The sequence below is a fragment of the Hoplias malabaricus genome, chromosome 2, assembly GCF_029633855.1.
Source record: "Hoplias malabaricus isolate fHopMal1 chromosome 2, fHopMal1.hap1, whole genome shotgun sequence".
Classification (NCBI taxonomy): Eukaryota; Metazoa; Chordata; class Actinopteri; order Characiformes; family Erythrinidae; genus Hoplias; species Hoplias malabaricus.
The window spans coordinates 45,986,799-46,009,906 of NC_089801.1; the positions used below are offsets into that span (position 1 = coordinate 45,986,799).

The 23,108-nt window shown below is 39.9% G+C and overlaps 1 protein-coding gene across 4 annotated transcripts in view; it reads left to right on the plus strand.

The window, feature by feature from the left end:
- The window catches only part of pax5 (paired box 5), a 77,054-nt gene that overhangs the window by 32,278 nt on the left and 21,668 nt on the right, over window positions 1-23,108 (plus strand). For all 4 annotated transcript variants that reach the window (XM_066658477.1, XM_066658488.1, XM_066658484.1 and 1 more), the window contains 2 exons: window positions 428-553; window positions 12,585-12,685. In XM_066658477.1, the coding sequence (XP_066514574.1) occupies window positions 428-553; window positions 12,585-12,685 (227 nt within the window). The remainder of the gene's footprint in view (window positions 1-427; window positions 554-12,584; window positions 12,686-23,108) is intronic.

Sequence of the window (23,108 nt, forward strand, 5' to 3'; positions counted from 1 at the left end):
GGACAGTTATGTTTCTGCACTAAAATAGAGCACTGTATCTCAGATAATAATACCATTTATATAGGTTATAAGGGCGTAGGGCACTTTTTGAGCACTGGATGTTTTAGTATACTCAACTTTGACACTTGTGAATATAGTATGTACTACAGACTCAAACACTAGTCTAATGTTTGAATTAGGAATAAGCACAGAACTGTGAAGCAGCTTATAACTGCAACTGTTAATGCACCTGATTGGCCAGTTAGTGTCATATAAGCTGGCCAACGTAAAATCTTGATCTGGAACATAGACTTTTGAGTCTGGATTTACAGACCTCTGGTACAGGCTCTTAACTCGAATACTATATAATTTTTGTTATGAATTCTGTGTCAGAGTGGGTTAGGTATGGTCTGCACAAGTGTCAGTAACAATCTCTCTGACCTGTCAGTCTCCACAGTGGCCGTCACCCAGGTCTCAGCGGTAACCAGCGATGCTGCAGGCTCATCCTACTCCATCAGCGGAATTCTGGGAATTAGCTCAGCAGCCGACGCTAGCAAGAGGAAGAGAGATGAAAGTAAGGGAAATTCGATATGTGTGCTTGTTTGTGTGTGTGTGTGTATGTTTACTGCAAAAAACTACACATTACTTAGTGCAATGAGGAGTGTGGTGTGTTTTCTCTGTGTCTGTGTGGGTTTCCCCTGGGTGCTCAGAATACCTAACACAAATGTACAAAGACATATGTTGGTAGGCTGAATGACATTGTCCACAGTTGTGAGTGACTGGTTGAGTGTTTGAAATTGTCCAAAGGTGTGAACGTGTGAATAACTGTGTGAGTGTGTGGAATTGTCCACAGGTTTGAGTGATTGGGTGAGTGTTTGTGATGCCCTGAACTGGACTGGTACCTTGTTCAGTGTGTGTTGCTTGCTTACACCAAGCAATTCCAAGTGGGCTCTGGACACACCGCTGAACAGGATGATGCAGTTACAGAATATAAATGAATGGATGGATGACTGATAGGGTGTCAAGAAGCAGAGCATGCAACCATCTTCTAAGACTCTTCTAAGTGTGCACTCTGGAACAAAAGCAGAGGCTGATATTTGAACGTAAGCCACAACAGTGATGAGACAACACTGTCCACTGGAAGCAATTAACAGGGAAATTCTTCACTTACTGCTTTTATTTACCCTCCGCATTCCAATGCATAACAGCTAGAAGTCTCCACACACACACAGACACACACACACACACACCTACAAACACAAATCGCACAGATGGAAGTGGCTGAACATTGACAGATGCATCAGGGTTGGGGGATTGGACACCGCTGGCACATCTTAGATAAACATCTCAATCCAGCAGAGGCTCCCTCTCTCTCTCTCTCTCTCTCTCTCTCTCTCTCTGTGTGTGTGTGTGGGTGTGTGTGTGTGCATGTGTGAGCACGTGTACATTAAAAAGCCATCTATGGTCAGACCCCTGCTGTATACCAGGCATCACCAGATGCACACACACACCTCCCACACACAGCACACACACATACACACAGTGATAATTACACAATACTGAAATGTCTTTTTCAATGCAGTACAAAGATAATCAGGTTAGTGCCATAGTAAAACTTGTTAGCGATGTGAGACCCCACCCACTGAAGTGTAACAGAAGAAAAATATAGAAAATAATAAAATATTATAAACATTTTAACTTTTATACTTTTCAGTTTTAAAACACTCTCAAAGCCTCAGAAAGTTTATCTGAAACACAGATAGCCTAATGGTGAGAAGACAAGGCACAGCCCTGCAGAAATTGCACTAAGTAACTTTTGAAGGAGGGTAGGACACCCCCTACTTTGATTTCAGGACAGTGCTGAAAAAGTGAAGTACAGTCAGCAGTTGTAGGGGGAGCCCAGGAGCAAAATACCAAATCTAACCTAGTTTGCCTTTAAGAATATTTTTACTAGACACATGACCCATTATTGCAATGCATATAAGTGATAACTTATTTAAGGCGTGATTCATATATTAACTCCTTTATGACTTTGTATTCAGATGATCTGGCAATCAAATTCATACAGGAGCATTTTTAAATGAACATAGACTAATGTACATATGCTTAATTTGAACTCTGTGTAGAATCCCTGATATGTGCCCTGACAAGGGAACGACAAACACAATCAACAGAGAAAACCAGAACAAATAAGAAAGTACCAAGCAGAAACAGCTGAAAAACATGATTTGATGGTGAACTGCGGGTGGCTCGTCATTGAAACGGGTCTTTCTGAACAGAGGTTTGATCCCTTTGACCATTTTGACCAAAGCAGGTCACAGATGTTTTATAACGGACCCAGCAGTGTTCATATGATAAAAACAAATTCACTAATGACCAAAATTTCACAACATAAATGAGAAATTATGAAAAATGATAAATAACTATTAATTTGAAGAAGATATCTGTGATGGAATATATTTTGCACTTTTCATCAACAAATAAAAACTAAGCGATAATATGAAAGCCCCGTAAATTACCTGTTACTTCTGGTTTAAAAACAAAAATCACAAGTTTTAAAAATACATGACTAAAATTTCCTGGCACCTCCTCCAGGCTGTGATCCAAGAGTAGGCACCATACCCACTGTAGCCCTGAACTGGATAGCGGTTACAGAAAATGAATAAATAAATGATTGAATTACTAATTTTTCTTTTTACTAAATCTAGATACTAACATATTCTTACATTTCATCAACTAAAGCTTAACTAAAACAAACAAGTATTAAATAACGAAAATAAAACTAAATTTAACACTGCATTTTAGTCAGAAGGCTAAGACTAAATCAAAATCAGCTGCCAAAATTAACACTGGATTCCAGAATTGTGTTCACTTATGGAGAAGTGGTAGAATAGATCTCCTTTGGCTACCCTGTGTTAAATTAAATTCTTCTCTCATTTTATACTTAATAAAATGACAAAAAGCAATTTAACCCTAAGAAAACTGGTGAAGAGCAAAGGCTTATACACTGTACCACACGGTGTCACAGATATGGATACAGCTACAGAGAGAGAGCGAGAGAGAGAGAGAGCATCTGGCTTTAATATATGAACCAATTAGAGTATAAAGTATTCCTGTTTAATTAATGCAGCACTGGACTTGTGTGAGAGAGAAATGAATTTGTGTGTTTAATTGACATACTGCAACTACAGGAGGTAAATTCACTGACAGCGTGATATAGTTTGTTTGTGTGTGTATGCGCGTGTTTGTGTGTGTGTGTGTGTGTGTGTGTGTGTGTGTGTGTATGTGTGTGTATGGTGTGGGTGGGTGTTTGGGTGTGTGTTTGGGGTTGGTGGGTGGTTGTTTGTTCTCAGTTTTCAGAAACCTTTTTGATGGAGCTACTTCAAAACCCTTTCAGTACCGGGTCTCTGTTCCACCTCTCTCACAGGTCACTCACACATTCAGACAAAGAGACCTACTTTATTAAATTTTAAGCCAAACCAGAAGAATAATGTAGGCAGACAGTTGAGATAAAATATATTCCTCCAAGAATCTGTTCAACTCTCAGAGTGCAGGGACAGCCAGATCAGATTATTTACCTCGTATACATGGAGGTGCTTCTGAGTGCTGTGAGACTCTCTCCAGTGTAGGGAGAGGAGCTTTGTATGAGATAAATATGTCCATCTTTCCCATCCATTTGCATTAGTGCTGCATGCTGAAACCAGACACAGTATGGCACCTACATTGACAAAAACATGTGACTGCAAACCCATGGATTTCCAGAAGCTGGAGAAAATCTACCTTGTAATACTCTTCATTTCAGAGGCAGAGTTGGATGAGCAGCTGCGTACAAGCTTCCATGTAGTTTATACGGTGTATGTGTGTGTGTGTGTTCAGTGGAGCAGTCCGGTGTGACGGGCAGCTGCTCAGAAAAGGGGGGACATGAAGGGATGGATAAGATTTTGTTTGCCGTGTGTGTGTGTGTGTGTGTGTGTGTGTGTGTGTGTGTGTGTGTGTGTGTGTGTGTGTGTCTGCATGTGTGGTGACCCCCTGACCTTAGCTCAGGCAGAAGGGAAGTGAGTAGAAAGAGAGAACTTGACTTGTGGGGCCTCCAGAAACATGGCCATTGTGTCTGACCACTCACTATAAACAGAGGGAGGAGAGAGAGAGAGAGAGAGAGAGAGAGAGAGAGAGAGAGAGAGTAAGTAGAGATAAAAAGAAGCAAAGAGAAAAAAGGGGAAAACAGGACAGAAAAAAATTATGTAGGGGTAGAGGAATAAGAAAAAGACGAGAAAAAATTAAGAAGGATTTAAAAGCGAGAGGAATAAAGAGGAGAGAAGATAAAAATAGAAGAGGGAAAAAATCTAAGAGTAGAGAAGAGAGTAAAGGGTGAAGAAAAGAGGAATCATGTGGAGAGGAAAATAAATAGGGATGTGATAGAAGAAGACAAATGAGAAGAAGACAGGACCAGAGAGAAGAAAGGGTGAAAAAAAGAGGAGCGGAGAGGAGTTGTGGAGGAATAGTCGGATATTTCTACAACTGGTGGCTTTGTCTGATTGTTTAATTCAGTTCATTCACTGAGTCTTGATGAGGAGAAGAAAAGAAGGGAAACAGATGGAGGGAGGGAGAGAGAGAGAGAGAGAGAGAGAGAGAGAGGTGACAGATGATACTAGTGAGATTTCTCTGTCTTTTCATGACATTTAGACTTTGATCTGTCAAGGATCTCACACTCACACACACACATTACTAGACATTCTCTGTGTGTGAGAGAGTGAAAAAGAATATTGGGAGGGGTGGCAAACTAGCAGCAGAATATATAACTCCACCCACAGAATATATAACACCACACACTTATATATATATAAAAACTTTATTTATAACAAACTTTACATTTGAAAATGCTACATGGTAAAACATTTTCATTAGAAAAAGACAAACAAATAAAAGAGCTTATGAAAACATCAGCAGGTTACTTGTGAGTCATATATTCTTCTAAACAGATATGTTTTGATTTCTTTTTTTAAATTCTCAGTCATCTGTGGTGCTCTTAAATGGTCAGGGATTGCATTCTATAGACGAGGCGCAGCAGAGCAGAAGGCCCAGTTACCCATTGTGCCGAGCTTAGTTCTGGTGGTAGAAGGTGATTTGAGATTGTAGAGCAGAGAGATCAAGATGAGGTTTGTCGGATGAGCAGGTGTTTCAGGTAGGAAGGGGCCTTGCCATAGATGCACTGGTGAGTAAGATGTGAAATGTTGTATTCAATCCTGGCAGAGACAGGAAGCTGGTGAAGAGAACGGGACTAATGTTTTCATGAATATATATATACCACAACCCACTGAATATATATCAGCATATAATGTGTACATAACACCACCCATTGTGTATATATTTTTAATGAATGAGGCTATATCACCTCAAACTGAAAATATAGCACCTGACAGCACTTGTCAGCACTTATGAGTATAGGCTACAACCCCACCTAGTGATTTTTGGAAAATTTTTTGAAAGTTCCATTGCTCCATAGCTCAATGCTAGAGGGTGTAGTAGCCCTCTAGTCAAAGTGTGATGTTGACCATGTTTATTCAAATGTGAGTTAACTATGAGAATTAGTCTGGTAAAAACACACAGCTCTTAGAAATGAAAGTGATATGACCAGCTTTCACACAGTATTTTCAGAAAGACAGGTGCACAGAAGCCCACCCTGGTAACTGGCAGGCATTGTGTGTGTGTGTGTCTTTTGAAGGGAGGTGAAAGCAATAAGCCTGCTGAAATGGTGCCATCACACAGACATGATTGATCAATTGAATTCTATCAGACACACTGACCACTGGGATTAAGAGGGTCAAAAACACTGCACATCATACACTCCCTACTGTGTGTGTGTGTGTGTGTGTGTGTGTGTGTGCGCGCGCATAGCTGCAGGTACTGTGTGTGTGGGGTGGTCCATTCTGTCGTTAAATGCAAATCCCAGTCTATACATATAAAAAAAAAGTAGACACCACATACTGTTATTGAGATGATTATAAAGATATCATATACTTATAATAACAAAGTAAACCAGATATGAATTCACATTCAAATGAACCGATTTTCAGACAAAAAAAGAAAGGACAAAGAAAAGAGAAACGTTTACGTGGTGGCTTTGTGTGCTTTGGTTCTTTTATCACTCCCCACCTCTCCCTTTTTCTCTTGCTCTTTTCTCGGATTGCTCCTGCCCTCCAGGTCTCTAGAATAAGCTCTTGGAGGCATTTTTGGGAGAAATGAATTGGCTCTATATCAGGGATTTTCGTTTCTATTCTTTCTTTTTTCTCCCGCCACCATCCCTCTCTCTCTGTAATCATTTGGAGGCTGTAGCTCTCTGGGCTCTTATAATTGTCTCTTCAGAAACTCAACAGCTCTGTAATAACTCACTCACACTGCCGTCTTAACACTCATGTGTGTGTGTGTGTGTGTGGGTTTGCTCTGCTTCCACATGGGTACATATTTCCTGAAGTGTCGAATGATGAAATCGTTTGCTCCTCTAAAGTTGTGATTTTCATTCATCTGTGATTATGAAATATATTAGTAGAGGTAAAAGAAAGCAGTGATCTCAAAATTATTATAAAATAATGTATGTCAGTATTACAAGTTGTAATATTTATTTTACTTTTAAATATAAACATACAAAGATAATTTTGCTATGACTTACTATGTGACTTAACCATGTCATAGAGGTGTAGTGTGAGGAATTTAGGGTGTTCCTGCTTGAGCTCAGAATTCAGTTCAACTCCATTTTATTTCTAGGGGATGCTCTAGCGCGAAATGATCATCACTAATACCACAGAGGTATTTCTCAAGAGCAAAAGGAAGAAACAATGAGAGGAACTAAGATTCAGCAGGGGAACCCATAGTGTATGAACAAAGAGCAGTATTGTCACGGATGGTCAGGGATGAGTAATTAAAACCAAATAATAAATAAATAAATAAATAAATACACAGGGAACACCTGGGAAACATAACGAGAGGGCAGGACCACAAAAGAGGCACAAGTGGAAACATTAATGACAAGGAGGGCCAAAGGCAGAAACAAGGAAGGAGAACAGCGTCCTACTTGTGAACTACACACTAATTCATATGTAGTACATACCATATACTAACCATAAAAAGTGTGAGTTTGTCAGGCTAATACAAAAGATGTGAACATACTACTACTACTTTTAACTGACAGAATGTGATCAACTGTTTCTATGACAACATGTCATACCAAGCTGATGCTGTCCACCAATTTTTACGAAGTTTGAAACTTTAATATCTAATTTTACACTGCTTAGTTCACAGTGTAGTTCATAAAATACCTTTCTGCATTAAAATCATGCATTGTTTGTCAGATAATGCAACTAATTATACTGCAAATAACCTTCACATCCCCCTAACATTCTGATGTCTGAGTGTAGCTGTACTAGTTTTATAATCTGTGAAGTGCATTATGTAGGAAGTATTTGGAGAGCCCTAGAGCCAGCATTTTCCAGATATGAGAAGACTACCTTTCTGTTTCCTGTTGGGGCAATAGTGTCCATTGTTATCATATTCAGATAACTCGTTCTAAGTGGGCACTCTGGATTTTTTGGTATACTCAACATTGTCATTTGTAACTATACTACAGGGTGAGTCAAAATTCGCGGGAGACCTTTTTATATTTTTGATATGCTACATGACCACTTTCAAGTTGGAAAAACTTCCAAACATGGCGACTTTGAAGATAGCGGCCATGTTCCGCACATAGTCAAAAGATAGGCCCTCTCACCCATTACTTGCAAGGGTATTCAGATAAAAGGGTGTCCTGCAACTTTTGATTCACTCTGTACATACTACACACTGAAACACTAGGTAATTTGGCTTGTCAAATTAATTCGTAATCTTATTTTTTTCTTCTTCCTTATTCTCTTTGTGTTTTTGCAATATTACTCCTCTTAGGGTCTTCAAGGTAGAGCCACAAAACTTCACAGGGTCGTAGGACCTATAGCCAATTACGTTGCTGATGCTTTTTGGAGCAATCTTTCTTACGGATGTCGGAATACAAGCTTCCAAATTGGGATTTTTTTCCATAGCAATAAATTGGCCAAAATTTCAAACTGACCTAACTTTGTCAATTTTCAATCTAAGATCACGAGATTTCACATGCTGAGACCTGGGCTCATCAAGACCCTTCACGTCAAGTTATAGACCAATCACACTCATCCACTCATTTTATCCCTCCTTCAGTATCCCTCCAGTCATTTGAGTGGGGAAGGCTAGAGTGGGTGATGTCAGGTGTCTTTGTGAATAGACCTATTTTGGCTAAATATTTTCTTCTGAAAACCTTATACTTTCACCTAGAAACTTCATTTTACAGTTTTTCTTAGTTGCTTTGGAGCATTTCTCAGATCAGAACTGAATTTCTTCAAATTACTTGTTTAAACTCCACATCATATAGTTATAAGTGCACCTCATAAAAGCTGTTTCTAATTCAATTTTGGACAAACAGCACATGGATTGGTTAATCATGCTGATGATGTTGTACAGCTGTCTGCTTACATTATCAATTGCTTTGATCATGTTGATCAGAATGTATTAGACTGGTTCTCTATTGAACAGTGCAACCTCCAAAACATCCAGGCATAAGTCAGTACACTCAGAAATGCTGAACCAGTTCTCATGTGCTGTGAAGAATTTATACATTTCTGTTTGCAATTTTGGTAATGACTTTCACGGATAAAGGGGAGTGTTTGAAGCTTTAGATCAACCAGTTCTCTAAACTAGCTCAGAGGTGCTATTCTCATGCTAGATTTCATGAACTTTCAATTGCCAAGTATATACAGACAGAGCTCAACACAGTGATACAGTTTATGACAATGGAAGAACAGGGTCAGCAGCCCAAAATAAATAAGGAGCCAGTCACAGAGGCTGGATAAGGCATTCAAAAAGATTATTCCACGCTGCATTGCAAGGGAAGAGCTTAGATGAAAACCTGTGACCTGACAGACGGGAGTGTCTAGAAAGGTGTAGAGTGTCTCCAATGTAATTCCCCATGCAGCCCTATATGTACATGTCTGCCTAAAGGGTATTTCTCATGTTTATATTTCTGATTTGTTTGATTGTTTTTTCAATCATTTGTGCTAAACGGTCTTGTCTTTCTTTTCTGTATCATAATGACACGGTCTGTCATAGATCTACTTTACAAACAGTACAAAGCATGAATATGAATCTTATTCAGTCTCTTTCAGTAAATCTCCCATGTTATGTAGTCGGTTCCTTTAGAAGTCCTTTCTTTTAAGGATACTCAGACAGGTTTGCATATTAGAACTGTGCTCATTTCCTGAGGTATCTGAACTCTCTTCTCCGGTTCAGTTAATCACCGTAACTAGGGTGACCAGATCTGAGATGGTGAAAAAGAGGACACATCTCGGGGTGGGGAGGGGGGCTGCCATTGTTTGCTTAGCTGAACCTATGTGTGCTTTTAGGTTCTTTACACCTTTATTTGCTACACAAATCATGGGAATTTCTTTTCTAATTCATCCGAGATCTTACATTTACGTTTCGGGATAGCTGCTCGAGATGAGGGTAGGTACATGAGCTTTGCCTGGCATAAACAATTAAATGTTGCTCTCCCATTAAACATGAACATGACAACATGATTCCCAACACTTTTTTTTCACACACTAACTTGAGGTAGGTAGTAGACGGAGAGGTGATGGCTCTGGAGCTTTCTGTGTGAGCTGACAGGATTGACAGGTCTTTGAGGCTTCCTAAATTTGAGTGTCGATACCTGGCCACCACATGTAACTGTAAGCGACAGCCTTCATTTTAACAACACCAGGATGTCCTGTGTGTAGCCCAGACAACACTCTGGGCCTCAGTTTTGGAAGACTGATGACACGGATACTCCACATAAGGCACCCTTACTGGAGTATCAGTTCATTCTTTTTTGCTGATGAATGGTGCCAGTGTGCTGTCTACATCCTTGACCCTTGGAAAATGGCCTATGGATACCATTTCACCTACCTGGGCAAGAACACGATCTCTCCTGCTCTCTTTGCAGATTTCTTTTCAGTTTACAGGTAAGGCCTGCAAGAGTCTAATGTGAAAACTGTCCACTGCACTACTTTTTTCCTTTGGAGAAGTGGGGATTGGAAAACATTACAGACCATCAGCATTGCTGTGATGTGCTGCCTCCCTGTACTGTATGGTATAATCATGAGCAGCTAACAAAAGAGCCCACTGCTGCATTCTAGAGGCTGCCATAGATGGTATCGCTTTGCTAGGACTCAAAATTGTGGTCAGTGGACGATGGTCTGTAATGAATGTAAACTTCCTGCCATACAGATAGTGGTGCCAAAAGATGATGCCAAGAGCTTCACGTTCAATTTGAGTGTAGCTCTGTTCTGCTTTATTCAGAGTCCTTGACGCAAAGGCTATGGACTTCTCTTGTCCATTTGGAAGAATGTATGAAATGACGCTACCTACTCCATAGGGAGATGCATCACACTCCATCCAGACGGGAAGTTGCGGGTCATAATGAGTCAACACACTTTGAACAAGTAGTTGTTCCTTAGCCTCTTTAAAAGCTTTGCCTTTTTGTAGGCAAATACACACTTTGACTTTGTAGCACGCCCTCATGGATCGTCTTAATGTCCGGCCAGTCAATCTGTATTTTTCGCAGACATTCCCGACTGAAAAGTGGGGGTGAAGTACCTTCGAATACATACAGTGGCAACTTAGCCCTCTGCTTTTTAATTTTTACAGAGACTGTGATGGCTTCCTCTGGTGAAATCATCTTGCCAGTGTACGTCTTCAGTATTAAACATGTTTGTGACCTTTCCAAGACAGTTGTGGTATTTCGGTTCCTTGTAATAGCAATCTGCTTTTTATGATTGTTTTTTTCCACAGCGCATACACGTGTTGCATTGCTGACTATTCACTGACAGTGCATGCACTTTTAGCACGTTGCTTAACTGATGCGTCTCTCGTCTCTATTTATATGGCTGTCTCTACCACCTTTTGGAAAGTGAGCTTCACTTCGGTCAACAATCTTTTCTGTATCGCCTCTGTGTAAAGTCCGAAAACGAGCCTGTCTCCCAATGCATCCTGCAAGTGTGTGCCAAATTCACAGTGTTTGGAGAGTTTTTTAATGACCTCAATGTACTGTGTCACAGATTCCCCCTCATGTTGGTTTAGTTTATGAAAGCAAAATGTCTTTGCAATAACAATTGGTTTGGGGGGAAAATGTCCTTGTAAAACACTCACCGTTCCTTCGTATGACTTTTCCCCTGTCTTATCAGGAGCTATGAGACTTCGTAAAAGTCCACATGTAGCAGCACCCATTAGACTGAGAAAAACTGATAACTTATTATCAGTTATCTTCCTCAATCTCGTTGGCCTTCTCGTGCTCAAACCTCTCTACGTACATTGTTCATTGCTCCACATTCTTTTCAATCTCATTTATATATCCAATGTATCTGTATCCATTTTGTGCCGTTAGCACTTGCACTCCCCTTGCTAGGCGTGTGGGTCTTGTACAACTTTCCACCGAGATCGAACTTCTTCCACTCACAGTCAGTACTGTGGCAGAAACAACGCGGTTAATATAAAATTCACCTCGTCACCAATAATGTTATGTAGTGGGTTCCTTTAAAAGACTTTTCTTATGAGGATACTCAGACACGTTTTCATATTAGAACTATGCTCATCTACTGAGGTATCTGAACTCTCTCTCACAGTCAAAATATATTGGCTATTAAGATTTGTTTGAAGTGGTCATTTACTTAATGAGGAAGCACAATTTCTTAATGTGGCATTCAAACTTTCAAATATCTTTTTAAGGTTTTAAAGATTATTTTAAATGGTAATTTATTTAAAGTGACTTTTGACTTTTAAGTACAGTGGTGTTTTCTTGTTTTTAAATGTGGATTTATATTAATGTGGCAGTCAAAATATATTTGATTTACTTTAAGATTTTAAGGTTTATTTGAAGACAATTACCCTTTCTTAATGTGGCAGTTAAAATATATTGAAAGCATTTTAAAGGGTTATTTGAATTGGTCGTTTATTTAATGTGGAAGTCTAAATAAAATACCATTTTAAGGTGGATTTTTTTAATGTGGTGTTTAAAATATATTGGCAGACTTTTTATGGTTTTAAGGTTTATTTCAAATGGTCATTTATTTGAAGTGGAAGTCTAAATAAAATTGCAGTTTTTTAATGTGAAATTTTTATTAAGGTGTTGGTCAAAATATATTGGCAGTATTTTTAAACTGGTGGTATTTTAAAGATAGCATTGGATTTATTGTTTATTTATTGTAAGATAAAAAATGTTACCTCAGAGCTATTATGCAGTATATAAGCTAATGTTGCAACAAAATGTGACGAGCTAATTTCAAAGTTTGTTCACCCTCTAGTTTGTTCCCCCTCTAGTTAGTATTATTATTAAGTATGCATTTGGGACACAGATTAGGAAACAATATATAAATGGCACAAAACTAGACAAAAGTAAACAAAAACTCAACCTTAGTCAGCTATTCAAGACTTATTTATGTCAGATTTGAGAAATGTTTCCTGTCCTAAATGGCCTACTAAAAAAATATTATTATTTGTTCTTTTCTCCTCCTCAGATCTTCAGGACTCCTCCTTGTCGAATGGCCATGCCCACTCTGGACGGGATTTTCTGCGGAAGCAGATGCGAGGGGAGCTGTTCACGCCGCAGCAGCTTGAGGTATTGGACCGTGTCTTTGAGCGACAGCCCTACACCGATATTTACCCAGACTCCGTCCACAACAACTGCAGGCCCTCCCAGGTAAGAGCCGAGGGGGTGGGGCCTGAAGCTGTGGGGTGTGTTCCGTTTACCCAAACGACCACCCCTCCCCGTCCAACCCCTCGTCCCTAAGCTCTGCTCTTCCCAGCCTGGCCGCCGGCACTGCTGACCCCCACTGTTGACCCCTAACCCTCCAGACCCTTGTGTTGACCCCTCACCTCCATGATCCTGCGCTTAAAGCTTGACCTCGCTGCCGCTCTGCAGCCGCCCACAGAGGCTTTGTGTTCAGGGGGACGTCAGGTTAGGGCCCAGAGGTTTAGGGTTAAGTAGGAAACACTTGTTTCAGGGTGCGTTAAAAGCCAAGCACACACTTGACTTTAGCACTTTTACACACTTCTACACACTTTTACAAACTCAGCGCCTCCAGGGTCTGAGACATTTACTCAGGAAATGGCTGTTTAATAAAAAAACATTATTAATAGATATCTTCATCAATAGATAGATTTCTTACAGTTTTTCTCAGTTGCTTTGGAGCATTTCTCGAATCATCATTTATATTTGCACAACATGTACCTTTCGCAAAACATCACCACACCGTGGATTACATCTAACAAATGCATCTAACTTGTTCAGAATCCTTAGTTCATGTCCCAGAATGAAGTATTTATCTCAATGAACTTGTCTGTGTCATCAGACTGACAAGAACTTGTGTCATTAATTATGAACCGGACAGTCAATATGTTTAGCCACATTGTCAGGATATCAGTAACTCTGTAAGTGAGGTGCATGTGTTTGAATGATTGAAAGAGACTGGAAACTATTCATATTCATGTACTGTGGATCAATGACAGACCGTGTCATTATTGTACAGAAATGAAAGACAAGAATGTTTAGCACAAAGGGATCAAATCTGACAAATCAGAAATAAAAACATGGGAAACACCCTTTAGTGAGACATATACATATAGGGGCTGCATGGGGAATTACACTGGAGTCCTTCTAGATCTCCTGATGCTCCTGTCTGTCAGGAATATCAGATATCTTCCATTGCAATGCATCATGAAAAGACTCTTTTTGAAAGTCTTATCCAGCCTCTACCAGCATCAGCTGTGATGTCTTCACATGCTGCATCCACAGCAGCCAGCAGGATCATCTGAGTATGTGGCTCGCTTCTTACTTATTTCAGGCTGTTGACCCTGATTATTTGTCTGAAAATGTTACACTGTGTTGTAGAACTGGTTGGTCTGAAAAACTGGGTGAAAAAGCTAAAGCTTCAAACACTCCCCTTTATCAGTAAAAGTCAGGATTCACCTGAGAGTTAATCATCCGTTCAGTAGACATTTACCAAAAACAGAAATGTACAAAATATGCTTCACAGCACATGAGCACTGGGTCAACATTTCTGAGTGTACTGACTTATGAAATGGATAGGGCCTGGATGTTTTGGAGGTTGCACTGAGGACCAGTGTAATACATTCTGATCAACATGATCAAAGCAATTCATAATGTAAGAAAGGGCAGACAGCTGTACAACATCATCAGCATGATTAACCAAAGCATGTGCTGTTTGTCCAAAATGAATGAGAAACAGCTTTTATGAGGTGCACAAGTAACTAGATGATGTGGAGTTTAAAACAAGTAATTCGGAGAAATTCAATTCTGATCTGAGAAATGTTCCAAAGTGACCTAGAAAAAAACTGTAATATTCACAGTCTAAGATCAGAATTAACAAGATGTAACAAGTCTGTCTAATGCAGCTGGCGTTCACATAGCAACATTGGCTGATTTTAATAAACAAATTTACAGACAGACAGACTGAGAGATAGAGATAGAATGTGGCCCTCACTAAACAACCAAACACACAGTGAACACCTGAAAGTATATTTGGTGACTTTGTGACCTTGACTGTCCTCATTTGGACAGGTGCTCTAGGTTCTGGACAGTGGGTGTAAATGCTGCTTTATTGTTTCATGTTTCATAGCCCCCTTCGTCAAGTGTGTTTTTCAGTGGTGGGTGTTGAGCCTTATATATATATATATATATATATATATATATATTTTTTTTTTAAAGAAACGCTGACCAGATGCTTTTTATGATGTCAATTTGATGTGTAGAGCAGCTGGAGCTGAGCCATCTCTTTGAGGCAGATATATACAGCCACAGTCAGCAAAATGTATCATTGCAGGTGGATGTCTTGTAGTACATTGTATATTTGTCTATTGCTTCTGTGTATGTAGCCAGTATTCACGGATGGTCCTGGAAACAACTGGCAACTGGAGCTTTTTTATGGCTATTCTATTCCTACTTGCCGTTCGCTTAGTAACTCTGTGTCAGTGACCACCATTCGCTGATTAAATTTCCAGTAACATCAGCTAATATCTACAAGATTCTTTTGTGGTAGATATTTCTGAAAATTTTACCTAGTGACCTCCATGTCTCCAGGCACTCACGTTCTATTCTCTCAGCTCCACTGACTACAGAAACAGCTGGCAATTCTACAGCTACAGACTATTGTCCACCTGTTGCTCTTCATACATTTTCTGCCCATTTTCACTCTGTTCTTCAAAGGTCAGGATGTCCACAGGACCACAGCAACACAGTAACACAGTAAACACTGAAAGAACTGATATGTTACTTATTAAAATATGCACAATAATGAATGACTTGTACAAAATGGCTGTTTTGAGCAGAATATAATTGATCTCAGAATTTTGCACAATACTAAACCTGCTAGCATTTTGCTAACTGCTCTTTGGCTAATGATAATTTGTTGGTTATTGGTGCTTACAGATCAGATTGGCCATCACCAGCCCCTCTGTTCTTTGCTTTCTGCTGCTAATATTTGTCCATACATTTGTATCAGCTCTATTCATTCATTCTGTCCTTATTTGTAACAGGGCTTAATCTTACCCAAAGTCACTCATCCACCCTGTGTTCGCTATTCCCTACATCACTTGGTATTTAGTGCACTTTTATAGTGAACGGAATTCAGGGTAGTGAATGATTTCGGAGACTACCCCATGTGGATTCTTACATTCTTACAGTGTACATTGGTTGTACACTACTTTTTGCAGTGCATTGTGGGATTGTTTGTGTGAACTTAAAATTGTCCACTATGTTTTCAGGCACTACTACAAAATGGCGGAACCCTAAAATAGTGCACCATATAGTGTATAGTTAACAGTTCCTGACACCGTGTCAGTCAAACACACTCTCACTCCTTCACATGTCAGAGCAATCAGAGAAAACCCACACAGACACAGGGACAACACACCAAGCTCCTCACAGGTAGTGACCTGAGGCCAGCTCAAACCCAAGACCCCGGGACCCTGAAGCTGTGTGGCAGCAACACGCCCTGCATCCCAACCATGCCACCCTATCAGCTCTATCTTTAAATGAAATTTGATAGGTTGGGATTATTTTGACTCATGCATGTGTATACTTTCAAAATCACAAGAACAACAACACAAACTGAACAAAAGGACTGTGTCAAAGGTGTCACTCAAAGTCAAATTCACACACACACATACACACACACACACACACACACACACACACACACACACACACACACACAGCTTCTATAGACTCATCTCAAAGCCCCATAATTCCTCAGTCCATTCCACTGCTGAGCACTAAAGCTTCCAAAGTCAAAGGTCACCAAACTGCCGACCGTGGCATTAACCTCTGGGTTACGCCGCCTCCCCCCTGTGCGTGTGTGTGTTTCTGTCCTTAAAATAGGAACAATTACATTGAAAGAGATCCTAAATCTGGAGAGTACCCTTAGACTGCATTAGTGTGTGTGTGTGTGTGTGTGTGTGTCAGTGCACCAGGGGTACCTGCCCCCTTGTTTAACATGATTGACGGGCAGATCTCTCCCCTTGCTGACAGTCGAACCTGAAAACTCCTGGGAGTCTGCTAAGAGTCACAAAGTGATGGAAGAGGTCGAGTGTGTGTGTCTGGGGGATTGGAGCTCCACTTGGACTCAACTCGGAGCTGCTCATATACTGCACTTGTCATTGTATCCATCTCAAGTACGGAGTGGACTCAAGGACAAGCTAAAAGTCTACAATAAATACACCTTCAGTATTAATGGCCAGCAGTTACTATAATCTGTATAATAACTGTGACCAGCTAAAGATCTTTGTGATGCTTTACTGAGCTATTATAGGGAGAACAGAGCTTCTGTGGTTGTTACTTTGGGCTCCGCTCTATTATTTGAACCCCTTGATTTCAGGACAGTGCTGTTAAAGTGAATTACACTCTCTGTAAACTGTAGGGGGAGCCCAGGAGCAAAAATCCCAAATTATACCTAGTATTCATTTAATTCTGTTTATATTTACTGCCAACATATTTAATATATATTGAGTCGAATGCAATAGTTTTTATATCAGTACTGTGGTATCCAATGTAGCTGTGTGTTAGATCACACAATAAAATAGGCCTATTAGTGTTCTCCTCTAAGCATTCTGAGTTCCAGCAATGTTGTCTCCATTCTCCCAACTTGGTAGCACTTTTCAACAAATGTGGAACCAGTTAGTTTCCTGTTTGCTAACATATTTTGCTATGGTTTGGCACCATTGCATAATTTGGCTCCAAAACCAGAAAATTAATTCCTGGCTGGAACCAACGAATAGCAGGTTCTTCAGAGCGAATCTTGGCATCCGTGGCAAGATACAAAAAATATGCTCCAGAAAGAGCACAGAGCCTCAAATAAAGAGTTACAGCGCAGTGCAGCTGGATGCACTCATTGACATTGTTATATAAATAACTAAAAGAAATAAAAACATTTTCTGGGACTGTGCTTATTATTAGCTACATTTCTCCTCTGTTCTCACTGTTCACAAGCTCAGCAAGACTGCTCAGAATTTGATAACATTTACATGTGCGTCATATTTTAGTCTGATCTGACCTCGCTGTAAACAGTGGATAAACCATGACACTTTCCTGACTCTACACGTTTATCTAGCTCTGGCACAGAATTTAAGCATATGAACATTGGAACTGGATACCCCACCCCATCCCCTTATCCTTGGTTCCAGTATAAACTGGTGAGAACACAGGCTGATTTACAGGATAAAACCAGGATTCCAAGAATCCCTATAGGACCTGGTTCAAGAATCAGAGTTCCTTTGTTGGAAAAGGGTTATGTGACAAAAATAGAAGCACAGCCTTTTGTCCTGAGAGCAAAGTTAAGTCTGTGTCCCAGGCACACGCTGCCCTTCAGTCGCCAGAATGAAATTTCTCCTTTCTTCAAATCTTTTCATCCCCCTCTTCATCCTCTTTTCAGCACACCCGCTCGCTCCCTCTCTTTCACACTCCGTGGTGCTGCTTGGACCATTAAGTGCCGGCGGATCTATTAATTAACGTCCCTGGCTTCACGGGGGAGCGCATAAAACAGTGGGCGCTTGTCAGACGCGCTTCATTTGAATTTCCTCTCCCGATCCTGCCGCGTTCTACCCGCAATAAATCAACAAAACCGACAAAGTCTAATGCTGAACTAATTATCCCAACCAGAGAGAGTGAGAAAGAGAGATAGAGAGAGAGAAGAAAGAAGCCAATAAAGATTTGCAAAATATTGATATTCATACAGGACAGCTCTCAAAATGAAGAAGAAATGAGCAAAGCGGTGGTAGGGGGAGGGTGTGTATGATTGTGACTGACTGATGATAATGAATAAGGTCACACGGTGAAGTTTGGGTCAAGCAGGCATTAATGCATTCAGCCAGCACAGCCAAGCAGAAAAACAACAGCGGCAGAGGCACAAGCATGTAAATAATGTAAAACACATTAGGCCAGGAGCTGCCTGCTTTTATTAATGGATCCAGAAGGAAACCCAAGACCAGACTTTGGCTCTTGCTTTTATTAAAACAGCCAAAGATGAAAGGTTACAGATGGTGTTGACCTTCATTTTCTACTACATTATTACATTAGTCAGTAGTGTATGTAGTTATATTTAAGCCAAAGGGTATTATACCCATGAACTATGATTTGAGAGTATGCATTTATGTACTGTAAGTTTCCTTTTACATCTGGTCACTTCATGAGTCTTGAGCAGTGGCAGTTCCTGGCAAATCTCTCGGGGTGGGGGGGCTTGCGATAACTGCTAAGGTGACTTGTTCACTGGACAAATTTTGAGCTAGACCTCTAAACAATTGGCACATTGCACTGTTCAAATTAATCAGGAATCTAGCTTGACAGTGTCATCGAACATTGAAGAGTTTTATTTCTGTGGTCACCTCATGTAGAAATACCATCAGTAACCACTAGATTTGTAAAGCTTTCTCTTTATCTACATACTGTACAGTATTTGTGGAGAGCTTTATTCAAGAGTTCATTATAAAGGTCTCTTTTAATAAAGCTACTTTGCCTCTACAGTGAATCAACAATCAACTGTGGTCATAAACAAATAAATTTCCATTGAGTCACCCTCACAGATATTGTGAAGAGAGATCAGTTTATCACTACTCGCATAAAATTCTATACGTTTGTCACTCTTCAGTCTTCACATATTTTATTTTAGGCGCAGGAGTTCTAGAATAAATTGTATTTTGATGTTTTTATACCAGTGGTACTGACCATATCTCTAGCTGCTCTCTCTACATGACTCTGGCTGCTCCAGGTATCCATACAGGGTTGTGCCCAAAATTAATCACTGGCAAATTCACTATATCCTTCACTACGTAGTGAGCAATGTAGGGAATAGTGTAGGGGCCACGGCTCACATTTTATATGATGAAAGTACATTGGGGAGAGCAGCTTGATAAAAAAGAGCCTTAACATGAGAGTTTATGAAAGGTGTCTGGGGAAACGCAATTCTCTCTGGTTATTTACATGCAGATGTGTCATGTCTTTTAAGGTGAAACGGTATGTTTGAGGGGGAAAAAACATTGTTTGTACGTTTAATTGTACATTTTTATTCACTGTTTGAATTACCACAGAAACTAATTTGTAACTCTAATTGTTTATTTTTGTAGCTCTTCCAGTAACGCAGTTAGCTGTGATCTGAAACAAAAAAAAAAGTCAATATTACCTATCATTTTTAGCACAGCACAAGACGATGCTAAACAGATAAACAACTGATTGCCAGCTAACATGTGGATTTGCATATTCTGTCCCACACTGCAATCAGATTTCAGCAATTTACAGTTTGACTAACCAGAGACACATTTAACTACCAAGAGTAAACACATGTAGTTAACATCCAGATACTAGTGACATGACGTGACCAGGGGTAAACAGGGTTTAAATGTATTAATGTTCAAATGAAAAAAAAGGAAGTTAAGCAAGTCATGTTGGGGTCTAAATGTATTTGGTTCCTGCATTATGTCTCCATTTTCATTCATTCATAATCTACTTGTACAAGTTGCTAGGTGCAAACAATACTGCTGCACCGTTATCAAAATCATATTTTTTTTCTGGATTTTTTCTGGATATGTATGTCAGTTTGTGAACATTAAAGCAACATTAGGTAGTATTTTTACATTAAAAGCTTCAAAATCATTGTGATGCTCCTCTGACATTTTATAGGGAGATTAGAACCTGTTTTGTTGCTCCTCTGGCCTCAGCACAGGAGAAATTGCACTCTGTAATTTCTGGAGGAGGGTAAGAAACAACCACCCCGCTTGATTTCAGAACAGTGCTGTAAAAGTAAATTACACTTCATCATCATTACAGGGAGCCCAGTACCAAAAATACCAAATTTTACCTAGTGTTCCTTTAAAGCAAATATTTTGCAGGCAAATTAGTTTTAAAGCATTTTTGTGTTATATTTAATTGTAATTTAAAATGTAAACATTTTCCTGCTCTTTGGGGGATAATACTGCATCCAAAAGGGAGCTTTGGTTGAGACTATTTAAAAATGGTGATTTTGATGTTAGGCATCACATATGTAGCATATTAATACTTAATTTTTAAGTATTTTTTTGTTGAAAATGACTGGTATGTGATTAGTTCATTCATTCATTGTCTGTAACTGCTTATCCAGTTCAGGGTCGCAGTGGGTCGGGAGCTTACCCGGAATCACTGGGTGCAAGGCAGGAGCACTACCTGCTGCGCCACCATGCTGCCTTTTGGTTCATTCAGAATAATAGAATAATTTTTCAACAAGCAAAATGTTATCAGTTTGCTTCAGAGCACAGCCGAAAGAAGTATGTGAAGCAGGCAACAACCATGATCAGGTTGTGCACCCTTCACAATAAAGTACTTGTCCTTTTTCTGTTAGAACTAGGAGGACTGATGAGAACATGTACTTGGTGTATGTTCAAAGGTAAGTCTTCATTGTGAAGAGTGGGCAATCTGGATGTTTACTTGTAGCGAACTGAAATGCAAATTTGTACAATTTGTGTTGATCTGATTGAACAAAAACTACAAAATGGAGGTGAAAAGAAAATGTGCATCTGAAAATGGAACTGAATGCATTTAGACCCCAACATTACTAACTTATCCTACTTTTTGTCATTTACACTGTAATAAATGTATACTCAAAGCTAAGGTATGCTTTCAAATTACAATTCACAAATACAGTATATTTTGGCTTATCATGATAACTCCCCAGTAGTGGGAATCTAAGACAGCAATCTAATGTTCTGGCCCAAGGACACTTACTCATATGGCATACTTCCAACCTAAGCTGGGAACTGAACCCCAGTCTTCTGTGTAGCAGGTATTGGGCACTACACTACACCGGACTCCTTGCACTATGGATGCATTGTGCGCTACATGCTGAATAGAACTACAAATCAACATAGTTTAATATATTTACAGCAGTGTTTTTGTGTAGTAGCTCAGTTTGGTCTTTTAATTTGAGCTATACTGTCAACTAAATATTACTTGCCTTGTGTATTTAATTGTATGTAGGCCATGTATCCCAATATTTATGCCAAGAAATGGTGATATAACAGTGTGGCAGTGTAACTGGTAATAGAATCTGCCCACAAAGTCAGAAATACGAGAATACTGAAACCAGTGTGTGTGTGTGTGTGTGTGTGTGTGTGTGTGTGTGTGTGAAAAGTTGCTCTGTGGTGTGCGGGTGATCGCAGTGTGAGCTGCCACATTCTGCTCCGGAGTCACACACCGATAAATGGCACCCCCACAGTCACCTCGTTTAATACCACACACTGCTAAATACCACACACACACACACACACACACACACAAACATGCACACACACATGCACAGTGTAAAATATTTCATTTTTTAAGAAGACAATGAATAAAAAAAGGAAGTAAGAAAGGGGCGAGGAGAAGGGTAGAAAGGAGAGAGAGAGAGAGAGAGAGAGAGAGGGAGAGAGGGAGAGAGAGAGAGAGAGAGAGAGAGGGAGAGAGTGAGAGAGAGAGAGAGAGAGGAAAATAGTATTATGTAAATGCGTGGAAGCGCAAGTGAGGTTGGGGTGAAATTATTTTGGTGTTGCACGATTAGGGGCCTCATCTGTTATTGATGTGCACAGAGAGAAGAACCATTACAGCAGAGCTGTGTCAAAACCCGGAGAGAGAGAGAGAGAGAGAGAGAGAGAGAGAGAGAGATATGTAAATGAGGGTAAAGATAGGCCGGGTGTAGGGCAATGTTAATTTCGGCAGCTGATTTTAGACTAGACCACACTCTTTCTACTTTTTATCAACTAAAAACATTTTAGTCTAGGTTTAATCCAAGAAATTTAAAATCAGCCTGGTTTTACTCTTTTATTTTTAAAGATTTTACTATTTTAGGAGCATTATTTACTACAAACATTTATAAACAGTAGCTTAAAATGTATGATACATTTAAATTCATTAAGGAAAATGGTAACTTGATTTCTTCAAATACTTTTTGTATTTATTTAACATTAACCATAAAACAGAGACGAGTCCAAGAGTTTAAACTCTGTGAATCATTGGCTGACAATTTGATACAAGCAATTCCCAAATCCTTCCTTCTCACTCCTGGGCTCTTGCACCTGGATGCTTGTGGTTTACCTAGAACAATGAGTTATGTAATGGGACAGTTCTTTGGAGAAATGTTTTTGTATAAGTATCCCTTATAAAAATTTTGGAAATATTATAATTAATAATAATTCATACATTCATTCATTATCTGTAACCACTTATCCAATTCAGGGTCAGGGTGGGTCCAGAGCGCACCTGGAATCATTGGGCGCAAGGTGGGAATACACACTGGAGGGGGCGCCAGTCCTTCACAGGGCAACACAGACACACACACACACGGACACTTCTGAGTCGCCAATCCACCTACCAACGTGTGTTTTTGGACTGTGGGAGGAAACCGGAGCACCCGGAGGAAACCCACGCGGACACGGGGAGAACACACCAACTCCTCACAGACAGTTATCCGGAGCGGGAATCGAACCCACAACCTCCAGGTCCCTGGAGCTGTGTGACTGCGACA